The 12,968-nt window shown below is 44.4% G+C and overlaps 1 protein-coding gene across 2 annotated transcripts in view; it reads left to right on the top strand.

Moving 5' to 3' along the window:
- Nucleotides 1-12,968, top strand: part of CDH4 (cadherin 4) — a 1,411,847-nt gene that overhangs the window by 1,180,791 nt on the left and 218,088 nt on the right. For both annotated transcript variants that reach the window (XM_033963168.1, XM_033963167.1), the window contains exon 6: nucleotides 9,344-9,488. In XM_033963168.1, coding sequence (XP_033819059.1) covers nucleotides 9,344-9,488 — 145 coding nt within the window. The remainder of the gene's footprint in view (nucleotides 1-9,343; nucleotides 9,489-12,968) is intronic.

Genomic DNA, 12,968 nt, shown 5'->3' with positions numbered 1-12,968 from the left:
TGGATTCCAGCCCTCGAGGACCGGAGTTGCCCTCCCCTGGTTTAGACATTCAGGTGGGATGCCTCCAGTGACCATTTAGTTCAGGGGTGTCAAAGTCCCTCCTGGAGGGCCCCAATCCAGTCGGGTTTTCAGGATTTCCCCAGTGAATATGCATGAGATCTGTTAGCATACAATGAAAGCAGTGCATACAAATAGATCTCATGCATATTCATTGGGGAAATCCTGAAAACCTGACTGGATTGCGGCCCTCCAGGAGGGACTTTGACACCCCTGTCCTAGAGTGTGTCAATACAAAAAAACTTGATGGATAACAACTGGATAAAAACTGGAATCAGCAGTGAACAGCTGAGCAGATGTGAGAGGAAGGGGTGTTTCTTTGAAACACGGACCGTGTTCGGTCTGGTTTTATCATTCCTTTTGGATACAAACTGTTTTATGATCTTATTTTTATGATTGTTTATTTTGGATTCTCTTTAAAATTTACATAGGTATATACATAGTACTGATTCCTTATTTCTCAGCTCTCTTCTTACTTCTTTTTGCTTCTCTTTGGCCTCTGGTGAATCTCCTCCTCCTTTTCTCTCTTTTGCTTTAGGTCTTTCCCCTCCCTTCCCCCCCCCCCTTTCTTTTTTCATTTTTTTTCTTTCCTCCCATTATTATGATCTTTCCATCTGTTTTGCCCACAAATTATATGAAGTTTTTATTCTATATTTATTTTACCTTTATAAGGTGTGATAGAAATTTCTCTACTAGAATTGATGTTGGAGTATACTGTTGATATTGATTTGTTTTTTTCTTTACTTTTGTATTTTGATAAAATTTTCAATAAAGTTTCATGGGAAAAAAAAAAGACTTGGCGTCCTGTACATCATCACTGCAGTTTTTGTTTATGTCACTGCAGTTCTGTTAGATTCTTTGTTTGTTGTTGCCTCCCAGTTGTATCCTTATGCACACAGACACTTGTAACATTGACAGACACTTACAGACAATGGACATGTCATCTATTGTAGTGTATACTTATGAAGAGAATTTTTAAAAATAAAGTAAAATTCTGGAATCTCTCGTGGCACACCTGAAATCTCTTCGGGGCATACCACTGTGCCGTGGCACACAGTTTGAGAGACACCACTCTAGAGCAAAGAAGATGTACTTCTTCCCAATATATCTCATTAAACATTTAACATAGATAACTTGCCGTCTCCCCCCCCCAAACCACCTTCCCTTTTACAAAACCGTACTGTGGTTTTTAGCACCGGCTGTGGCAGTAACAGCTCTGACGCTCATAGGAATTCTATGAGTGTCGGATCTTTTACCACCTTGGCCGGCGCTAAAATCCGTGCTACAGTTTTATTAAAGGGTAGGTTAATAAGAGCGTTGCTTCAAGGTCTTTAGTTTCCTGTTGGATGGGAAATAAAGGATAAACTAGGCTCACGTGAGAAATCACTGAAACCACAAAAAGCAAGGCAGAAAGCACAGCTGTTGTAAAACCAAAGGTAAGTTTATTATATCCAGGGTCCAGTGGCACCAGTGGTTACGTTGCTGCTGCACACCATTGCTTTAGTTGCCTGTGATGATTCAGAACCTCTAAAGCAGTGGTTCCCAAACCTGTCCTGGGGGACCCTCAGCCAGTCAGGTTTTCCAGATATCCCTATGCATGAGAGAGATTTGCATACCTGTCACTTCCATTATATTCAAATCTCTCTCATGCATATTCATTAGGGATATCTGGAAAACCTGACTGGCTGGGGGTCCCCCAGGACAGGTTTGGGAACCATTGCTCTAAAGGTATTGTTGGCACCTCAGGATAACCATCAGTGGCTATATGTTTGCATCATTATTTTTTTTTAATTAGTTTAATTTTGCATCAATGTGATCCAGAAACACCTGAACCCTGATGGAGGCATTTTGTACTGAAACACAGCTGTTCTGGGTCTTTCCTTTTGTGCCACTGGACGCTGGATACCTTAACCTTATCTTTGGCTCTAGAACAGCGGTGTCTTCTGCCTTGCTATTTGTGGTTTCCTTTATTCTCCTGCCTCGTGGCCAGAAAGCTTTCCTATGTTTAGTGACGTCCAGATAAATCCAACCTCTGGCCTTAAAAGATACATTGAGTACAAAGAAAATAAAACTACCTTACGATTGTGTTCAAAAACAAAAGATACAAGCAGAATATTTACATGATAGAGGAGATTTCTCAAATCTGTCTATTAGAAAGGTCTGAACATTGGTTTTAAGAGCTCTCGCTGGTATTTACCCCAGGATATTCGATTAGAATACGGATTTTTCTTCTCTACACCAATGTTTTTTATTCAGATTCTATGTGTTTGAACTGCTTTATGTATATTTCTTATAATATTCAATAAAATTATTGAACTAAAAAAAAAAAAAGAAGTAACCACAAGGGCATTGAAAACTAGGCTTAAGACCTTCTACTTTAAGGAGTCATTTGGAACGACATATCCTTATCAGATATTTCCCATATTTATTGATTGAACTTGATTCAGCGGCATGACTTTTGGGGAGTGTAATGAATAGTGGACAATTGGATCAGTATAGAAACCTCTTATAACATTATGCTATATGTTTCCTATCTCTTTACTTTCCTGTCTTTAATTGAGTTTTTTTTTTTTTTAATTTATTAAATTTTTCTATACCGTTCTCCCAGGGGAGTTCAGAACAAATTTTGCATGAATTTATTCAGGTACTCAAGCATTTTTCCCTGTCTGTCACAACGGGCTCACAATCTATCTAATGTACCTGGGGCAATGGGGGGATTAAGTGACCTGGCCAAGGGTCACAAGGAGCAGCGTGGGTTTGAACCCACAACCCCAGGGTGCTGAGGCTGTAGCTTTAACCACTGCGCCACACACTCCCCTTTCATAAAATTTTGGATTGTAAACTGCTTAGATCTGTCATATGCTGAAGCAGTATAACAAGTTCTAATAAAACATAACCATACTTCCAGAGCATTATGGAAGAGTGGTGATGTGAAAAAAGTAGTCTAGAAGCCATGATAACATTATACGGTTTCTTCATCTCCCACAGAGGGGCAACCGCCTCAGTCACCCCCCAACCCCTCTCATCTTTTGCTCCTCTTTACAAAATGGATAAACTCATGGGAACTTGGCGCAGTTTGGCTGCCTCATATCGTCACACTATTGTTCCAAGGATTGTCATGTATTTTTACAAGATAGTGTAAGCTGGGATTGTGATGTTTTAAGAGTTTAAGCATACATTCTGCTATCATATGTCCTGGGAGTGTTTTATGTATTATTTTAACTAGGAAAGGAAAATTAAGTTAGTGATGTCATAATTAGTCTTGTGAAAGCTGTTTTTCTCATAGATTAATTTTACAATATGCATTTAAGTGATTGGATTGTTGAATAAAACAAGAGCTATATTTGACAAAACATCTTCAAGGGAAGAGTCATTCAGACATTATAAAAACAGGTAATCCCTTGTTAACCTCAGAGTATATTTAAACATAAAGTCCATACATATATTTAAACATACTCATATAGTTCAAACATATAGTCAAAATTGTTTATGGACCATTAGAGATGTGCCTCAAATTATACTATCATCAAAGTTTTAGTACATCAACAATCGACATCAAACCTAAAAATTTTTTTTGCAGTAATTCATTTTTCATTCATATATGCATGTAAAAATTAGAACACTCTGTACTTAATACACATAGATTCCCGGGGTGGGGGTTATTATTACCAACATAAGCTCATGTTTCATTCACCATCAGAAGAAACACAGACTCCATATTACAAACATATATATTCTTGGTTCTTTCAACAACCTTTGACCTAGGGGCCGCTGCGGGAGCGGACTGCTGGGCACGATGAACCACTGGTCTGACCCAGCAGCGGCAATTCTTATGTTCTTCATATCAATAGGATCTAAATCTCCCCATGGATAGTTTAATCATGGCCATGGTGTTTTTTAACAGATAACAATGTCATGGACACGTGTCATTTTCTTCCAATCAAACACAAGCTTATATCAACGTCATCCATTCTAGTTTTTTGTTTAGACCCTGCGGTTCTGCAGTATAAAGCCTTAAAAAAATGAATTTCTAAAAAAAAAAAAAAATACCGTATTTGCCGGCGTATAAGACGACTTTTCAGTACCTTAAAATCCTCCCCAAAGTCGGGGGTCGTCTTATACGCCGGGTACTGTTTACATGCCCTTACTTTACATGCCCTAACATCTCCTTCCTTACCTCCTTACGTTGCTTACGGTACTAGTAAACCTGCCGGGACATCAGCGGGGCCATGGCGGGACATCAGTGTGACAAGGGTGCCAGCTCCTTCATCCTGCGCAGCGGGAAGCAGCGACGCTCTGGCCCCTCCCCTTTTCTCTTTACTACGTCTCTCGCACATGCGGCCGTGTGTGGAGTCTAGCCCTTAAGGAAGTTGCGGGGGCGAACAGGAGGCTTTTGAAGGCTTTTAAAGGGAAACTGTCATGCCAGCAAACTTGCTAGGGACTTGCCCGGCACTTGCTCTCTCCCTCTATGTGTTATCTTCCTTCTATCATTGACAGTTTCAGTTTGGTTAACAGTTTAGAAAACAAATAGCATGGCAGCTCCCATGGGTTTATGGTTCTATTCAGCTTTAGTGAATTAATTAAAATTGTTGAAATAAATTCTGATGTTCTTTTAAGTTTTATTTGTTGTGCAGAAGGTGTGTGGAAGAAGGGGTAGTCTTAAATGGCGAGTATATAACAAACTCTATATTTTAACTGTAAAAGTTGGGGGGTCGTCTTATACGCCCAGTCGTCTTATACGCCGGCAAATACGGTAGTTTAATGATGATTGCTAATGAACTAAAACTTTGATGAATGTGCAATTTGAGGCACACTTTTAAGGATCCATAAAAAAAATTTAAATAATATACTACTTGGACTATATGTTTAAATATAATCTGAGGTTAACAAGGGATTACCTAGTCTTATGGCTGGATTGTTAAATGTACACGTGGCATCAGTTTTTCTAACTTACTTTGAAAGAGAACATGAATCCCATTGCTGTACAGAGACTCCGAACATTGAGGGCTCCTTTTACTAAGCTGCGTTAGCGTTTTTAGCGCACGCTAAACCTGCGCTACACGAATAGAACTAATGCCAGCTCAATGCTAGCGCTTGCGGCAATTTAGTGTGCGCTATTCCACGCGTTAAAGCCCTAACGCGGCTTAGTAAAAGGAGCCCTGAGTGGTCTGTATCCAGAGCGTGAAAATCTCTGCCACTTATTAAATGAACTGCATTACATTACTTTAATGAGTCAAAAATAATCTGATACAAATATAGGAAAATAAATGTTTATTGGCCTGTCTGATTACAAGCTAAGTGTTTCTTTTTTGAATATTTTTGCTATTGCATCAGCTATCCAGTGGTTTTTGGGTGCTAATTTGCACTTAAAAATAATTAATTCACCTTGAGTGTAGGGGGGAGTTGGGGGACCAGTGATAATATTCATGACCCCAGCAAGATGCGGGCTGTGTTCCCACGTTTGGGTGTTTGAGGTCCCCCTTCTCTCATTTAGATATTGATCTAATCGTGCTAGAGCAGGGGTGTCCAACCTGCGGCCCCGTGAAGTATTTTGTGCGGCCCCAGTCGAGGGCGATGCCATGTTTTCCTCTGCTGCCCCAGGGTGTTTACCATCTTGCAGGCTCCCTCCTCTGTCTTGCTGAAGTAGAAACATTTTTTTCGGCCAATGAGGCCCAGGGAAGCCAAAAGGTTGGACACCCCTTTGCTAGAGTGTTCTAGTCACATATTTCCTGAGGACTTTCTGTGTTGTGTATAGAACCTTTTGGCTTCTACACAAATCTTGTTCTGTCTGATTACAGCCTAGTTCTGGTTTGTCTTGCTCTGCCTGTCATGATGGCCAGGCATGAGAGATGCTCTGAGATATCAGCAGAATCCCCAAGGAACTGGTTTGAGTTTGATTGTGCTGATACCTGGTCAAAGAGCAGTGCACAGTCACTCTTACAAGGGAGGCAGACTGCACTTTGACCTAACCCTGCCGTGAGATGCAATCTGTTGGGTTGATATTCAAAGCAATTTAAGCTCAGGGCCAGTGTTATTGGGGGAGGGGCGGGAAACAGGGCAGTTGCCTTGGACCCCACAGCTACAAGGGGTCCCTGACTGCCTAGTGAGGTGAGTTTCCCTTCCTTTCCTGTCTGTTACTCACTTGCTGCCCTCTCCCGGCACCACTGCAGCAGTATTTTAAATATGAATGTTTTTTTTTATAGATCTTCTCTTTGTATTATGGAGTTCCTTTCTTGTTTTAACTTGTATTTTTATGTAAACTGCTGAGAACTGTTAGTTTTGGCAGGATATCAAATTTTAATAAACATAAACCTGTGCTTTTGTCAGCTTCCCTCTTCCCTCCATGAAATAGGAAGTTAAGTCATGAGGTGGGGGAAGGAAGAAGGAAGCCAACTTTAGGGCCCTGCGGCACAGGTTACTTTTGTTTGCATGCGGTGGCAGTGGGAGGGAGAGCAAGTGAGCGATAGGTAGGGAAGGGTGGGGAGCTGACAGTGGCCCGCATAGGGTCAGGGCCTCACAGCACGGGTGACAGACAGCGAAGTCAGCTCTTAATTCCCACAGGCACTCCAGAAGGTAGAGGCTTCCATGAATGACCAGGAGGAAGAGGAGGAAAGAATGAAATAATAGTAGGATGAGAGAAAGAGAAATGGGATCATATAGCATGATGAGGGAAAGAAAAAAAAAGTGGGATAGGAGTAATGGGGGTGGGGAGACAGGCATGGTAATGCAGAGGGGGATGAAAGACAAAAGAGCATGTTAGATGGGGGAAGAAATAGAGAAGATGTTGGATTGTGGATATGTGAGAGAGAAAGACAGAGGAGATCCTGGATAGCTGTAGTGGAGAAGGGGGGGAAGAGAGAAGAGATTCTGGATGGAAGGGAAAAAAGGAACGACACTGAATGGAAGTGGAGAGAGAGGGAGAAACAGTGATGGAAGGGGAAAGAGAGAAGGAAAGATGCTGGTTGTAAGGGAGAGAGAGAGAGAGAGGGAGGGAACTCTGAATGGAATAGCAAAGTTTAAAACATTTTTATTCCAAGATGCCTTTGGATAACAACTGTCCTTTTAAGGACAAAACTAAAGCATTCTGCTGTTTCCCCTTTCCTATTGTTATTTCCTTCTATGTTGCACCTTTCCTATAATTATTGTAGTTCTTCCTCACTACCCTATTGTTTGAATGTAGGTCCGTACATTTTAACAGAGTTTTAAATTAGACTGTGTTGTTATTTAACATCCCTTGTTTTTACGTGTTTTTATGTAATTTTATATTATAAACCGCTTAGAAACCTGAATAAGCGGTTCAAACAAATCTTTTAATAAACTTGAAACTTGAATAGGAGGAGAAGACACAATTAATGAAAGTCTGAGAGATATGAGGAAAGGAAAGGGGAATGGGAGGGCCAGGATGAGAAAGAAAGAGATGGAGACCTTCAGATAGATGTAGAAAAAAAAATTGAAAACTGGATAGTAATAATGAAATCTGGACAGTCAAAAAAATAAACAGAAGAAATTGAAAGGAAAAGATCAATGTTGGAGATGGATGTAATGGAGGAAGTAAAGAAGACAGGAGAAGAGAAAAAAATGACAAATGGACAGAAAACCCTGGCAAGACAGAGTTGAACCAGAGGAAGGCAGAAAAAGAGACTGGAATCAACACAATTAGAAAAATTAAATGATCAGACCACACAAGTAGAAAAAATAATTTTATTTTTAATTTTGGATAAAGTAGTGTCATAGCTGTGTTAGTCCACTCTAAGGGCTTCTTTTACTAAGCTGCGATAGTAGTTTTAGCGCGCGCTTAGAGCGCACAGAATTGCCGTGCGTGCTAGACGCTAACGCCAGCATTGAGCTAGCTTTAGTTCTAGCTGCGTAGCGCAGGTTTAGCGCACACTAAAAACACTATCGCAGCTTAGTAAAAGGAGCCCTAAATGTTAATAAGACAAAAATTAAATGGAACCTTTAAGAACGAAACTAAACCTTAAGCTTATATATTGCATTTTCTCTATAAATATAGAGTTCAACCCGGTTTACAAAAATTAAAAGGAAAGTACAGTTGGAATTGGTGGTAGGGGGAAGTGGAAATTTACATTTTTGTAAATAGCCAAAACACTGCACACAAAGCAACACCACAGAAAGAGCAACAGTGACTTGTGTCCTCCTGTTCGGTGGAAAATATACAAATAGCACAGGGAGGGAGGAAAAGGATGGAATCGGGAGGGGGGGGGCCTTCTTAATTTGTGCCTTGGGCCCCACAATGTCTATAGCTGGCCCTATACCTGCCAATATGCAGCAGCTCTTAATCTAGTACTACAGATGAATATCACCACTAACCAGAAATGTTTAAAGGCAGGAGAGGGGTGTTACAGGGGTAGAATCCAGGAGGAGCAAGGTATTAGGCAGATGTTAGCAATATTCAGTCCCAGCTTTGCCTAGTTAGTTATGTGGGTACTGACACTGAATATCAGCTGGCACCCACATAGCCATCAGTTATGCCCTAAAGCGCATTGCCCTTCCCTCACACCCCATGAGCACATTCTTTCACCCCCCCCCCCCTTCTGACCCCAAGTCCAAAAAGCTCCTCTGGCTTACCTACCAACCCGGGTGGTCTAGTGGTCCTTGGAACAGGAGCAATTCCCACTTGCTCCTGCCTCTTGCAGTTCCTTGGAAAAAAATGGGTGCCATGACCTCTAGTATAAGTTCCGGTTGCCAGAAAGAATCTTGTCAGGCCTGGTATTTAATGCCAATGCCTAGACATGGCCTACCACTGAATATCTAGAACTAAATTAGCTGGAAATGGTCAGTATTTTGAAAAAAAAAAACCACAAAAAACACCCCAAACAAAACACTGGCCGCCTATGGCTTCATATTGACTGGTATAATTATTATTTTTTTTTTTTTGGTAACCTCACAGACTCTGGAGGATAAATATGATAGTGCACTGTGTAGAGCTCCCTGAAAAAGAATTATCAGATAGCTCCCCAATAAAGAAAAATAGGAGGGAATAGAGGTTAAGCGGGAAAAAGCAACACACAATTTTAAACAAATGAATTCGGGGTTATGCCCTGTTATGAAACATTTTGTATCCCAGAGGGCAATGACTGGAAACAGATGTCTCTCTTCTGCTCTGACATGACTGCACATTCGTCTGAAAGGTTTAAGGGCTGGTGCCATCACTGACAAACTGCCATGTCGGAGCTGACAGGCTCCTATTGTCATTCTGCATCTTACAGTGCAGGCTGCTGTTAAATATATTTTTGTGGTGTTTATCTTCTGTTCTGTCCATTTGCAGCTCAGAGCTCATGCCGTGGATATGAATGGGAACAAGGTGGAAAATCCCATTGACCTTTACATTTACGTGATTGATATGAATGACAACAGGCCGGAGTTTGCAAACCAGGTCTTCAACGGCTCTGTGGACGAGGGCTCTAAACCAGGTATGGTAAGGCATCAGCGAGAGGCCCCTAACCCCCTACTTGTCCTGTTTGCCTGTCTGATTAGATTATAAGCTCTACTAAGCAGGGACTGTCTCTTGAATGTTTTCATGTACAGCGCTGCACACGTCTAACAGCGCCATGGAAATAAGTAGTAGTAGTTGAGTTCACACCTGTTCTGCTGGGCTTAGCACATTGAATTGTGGTGGTCTGGTCCCAGTGAGACCAATATTCAAGCAAATTTCAGTGCTGAACTGTAGAGCTTTCGGATCCCTTTGTAAGCTTGTTCCCATAAATGCAAAGTTGGGGAAGCCCTTTAGTAAGCAGGGCTCAAAAGCTTAGGCCCTAGGGCTGGGAAATCGGTGATGGGTAGCTAACTTTATTCCCTCAACCTAGCACCGCCCACATTTTTAAGGACTGAAATATATATGCTCTGATGGGCATTTCAGTAGTTTCTAGTTTAATTTGATATACCATCTATCTCTAGGAAAATCTAGATTCAGGGCAGGAATAATTCTTCGAGGGTCCCTAGGCACAGAAGTACACTGGGCCCCCCTGCCCCGCCCCCATTTATTTACCTGTTTTCTTATTTACTTCTTTATTTCCACTTGATTCATTTTTTTTTTCTTTTATTTTAAAATTCAAAAACAAAAATTACCATACCGCTGCCAGTGTACAGTTTTTCTTCTATGCAACCCACAAACATCTCTGAACAAATCCCCCCTTCCTTCCTAGAGGTAAAAGTATGTTCTGATGGTTCTTTGAGTTTGTGTGACTTTCAAGCCCTGTTATTTTTCACTGACTGCAGCTGCTTTTGCCATTCCCCTGAAGCTGCTGCCCATGTGGCTGCCTAATCTGACTGGTGGTTGAGCCTACCCTGCTGCTCATGCTTAGGACTGTTCACAGAGTAAAAGAAAAAAAGGAAGCCGCTCAGCGCCGAGCAGGAGCGCCAAAGCATGCTCCTGCTATGTGCCGCTCAGTGGCTAAAGAAACCTGATCTCACGGCAGCCACCCATTAACCGGGTTAGCAGTGGGGCAGGAGCATGGAAAAACTCGCTCCTGCCTGCTGCACCTCTGGACCACCAGGGATTCCAGCGGCAGAGGAGGCAGGATGGACGGATGGATGGACAGGGCTTGGGAGGGGGGACGACAGGGTGGAAAACCTGGGAGGGAAGGGGACTTGAGTAGTGCCTGGCAGGGAGGGGGCTGGGTGCAGAGCCTGATGGGGAGGGGACTGTATATGCGAATATTTTTTCTTAAAAACTGTTTTTAAAAAGGGGTGTGTCTTATATACCGGTGCGTCCTATATGCCGGCAAATATGGTAATTTCTTTCATACCACGGCTATTTGTATGCAATATATTCTTTGGGAAACAAATTCTTTGTTTCCCAAACAGAACTGGAAGTAAACTCAATCAAGTACCCTATACAGAGCGCCCTCAAAATCCTAGGTATACATCTAGACAGACGATGCACAATGCAAACACAAATCCAAAAAATCACCCAAAAAGCATTCTTCACAATGCGAAATCTAAGAAAAATCAGAAAATTCTTCAACAAAGAACAATTCAGGATCATTGTCCAATCCCTTGTGCTAAGTATTGTAGACTACTGCAACAGCCTCTACTTACCTTGCCCGACCAACACGATAAAAAAACTGCAGTCCATCCAGAACACAGCCCTCAGACTCATATACCGTATTTTCACGCATATAACGCGTGCGTTATACGCGTTTTTACCTACCGCGCATACCCCACGCGCGTTATACGCGTGAGCGCGGTATACAAAAGTTTTTCTACATAGTTCCCACCCCGCCCGACGCCCGATTCACCCCCCCCATCAGGACCGCTCGCACCCCCACCCCGAACGACCGCTCGCACGCACTCCCACCCGCACCCGCGATCGGAGCAAGAGGGAGCCCAAGCCCTCTTGCCCGGCCGACTCCCCGACAATATCGGGCCAGGAGGGAGCCCAAACCCTCCTGGCCACGGCGATCCCCTACCCCCACCCCGCACTACATTACGGGCAGGAGGGATCCCAGGCCCTCCTGCCCTCGACGCAAACCCCCCTCCCTCCAACGACCGCCCCCCCCAAGAACCTACGACCGCCCCCCCCAGCCGACCCGCGACCCCCCCTGGCCGACCCCCACGACACCCCCACCCCCCTTCCCCGTACCTTTGGTAGTTGGCCGGACAGACGGGAGCCAAACCCGCCTGTCCGGCAGGCAGCCAACGACGGAATGAGGCCGGATTGGCCCATCCATCCCAAACCTCCGCCTACTGGTGGGGCCTAAGGCGCGATGGCCAATCAGAATAGGCCCTGGAGCCTTAGGTCCCACCTGGGGGCGCGGCCTGAGGCACATGGGCCCAACCCGACCATGTGCCTCAGGCCGCACCCCCAGGTGGGACCTAAGGCTCCAGGGCCTATTCTGATTGGCCCACGCGCCTTAGGCCCCATCAGTAGGCGGAGCTTTGGGACGGATGGGCCAATCCGGCCTCATTCCGTCGTTGGCTGCCTGCCGGACAGGCGGGTTTGGCTCCCGTCTGTCCGGCCAACTACCAAAGGTACGGGGAAGGGGGGTGGGGGTGTCGTGGGGGTCGGCCAGGGGGGTCGCGGGTCGGCTGGGGGGGCGGTCGGAGGTTCTTGGGGGGGGCAGTCGTTGGAGGGAGGGGGGTTTGCGTCGAGGGCAGGAGGGCCTGGGATCCCTCCTGCCCGTAATGTAGTGCGGGGTGGGGGTAGGGGGTCGCCGTGGCCAGGAGGGTTTGGGCTCCCTTCTGGCCCGATATTGTCGGGGAGTCGGCGGTCCTTCGGGGTGGGGGTGCGAGTGGTCCTGCCGGGGGGGGGGCAGGGCAGGGCGGGTAAACGGAGAGTCGGGACAGGGCACGGAGAGTTGGGGAGGGCGAAAGGAGAGTCGGGGTGGCCAGAGGAGAGTCGGGGCGGGTGAAAGGAGAGTCGGGGTGGCCAGAGGAGAGTCGGGGCGGGCGAAAGGACAGCCGGGCAGCATGCGCGTTATACCCGTGAGCGCGGTATACAAAAGTTTTTATACATAATATCGTGGTTTCTGCACGCTATACCCGTGTGCGCGTTATACACGGGTGCGCGTTATCTGTGTGAAAATACGGTACTCACTCAGCAAACACGACCACATTACCAATGCATACCTTGAATCCCACTGGCTACCAATAAAAGCAAGAACACAATTCAAACTCTACTGTCTCATTTTCAAAGTAACCCACGGCATGGCACCCAGTTACCTAAATAACCGTTTTCACCACTACCTCCCACCAAGAAGAAGAAGAACACAGAACCTTTTCACTTACCCTCCACTCAACGGTACTTGTCGTAAGAAACTTTACGACAACCTCCTGGGGACACAGGCAGCTAAAATAGACTCTGACATCTCAAAATTACTGACCAAAACAACAGACATAAAAGAATTCCGCAAAGAAATAAAAACATTACTGTTCAAAAAATATCTCCCATC

This window comes from Geotrypetes seraphini, chromosome 11 (assembly GCF_902459505.1).
Source record: "Geotrypetes seraphini chromosome 11, aGeoSer1.1, whole genome shotgun sequence".
Classification (NCBI taxonomy): Eukaryota; Metazoa; Chordata; class Amphibia; order Gymnophiona; family Dermophiidae; genus Geotrypetes; species Geotrypetes seraphini.
This window is presented reverse-complemented; position numbering and strand designations above follow the sequence as displayed.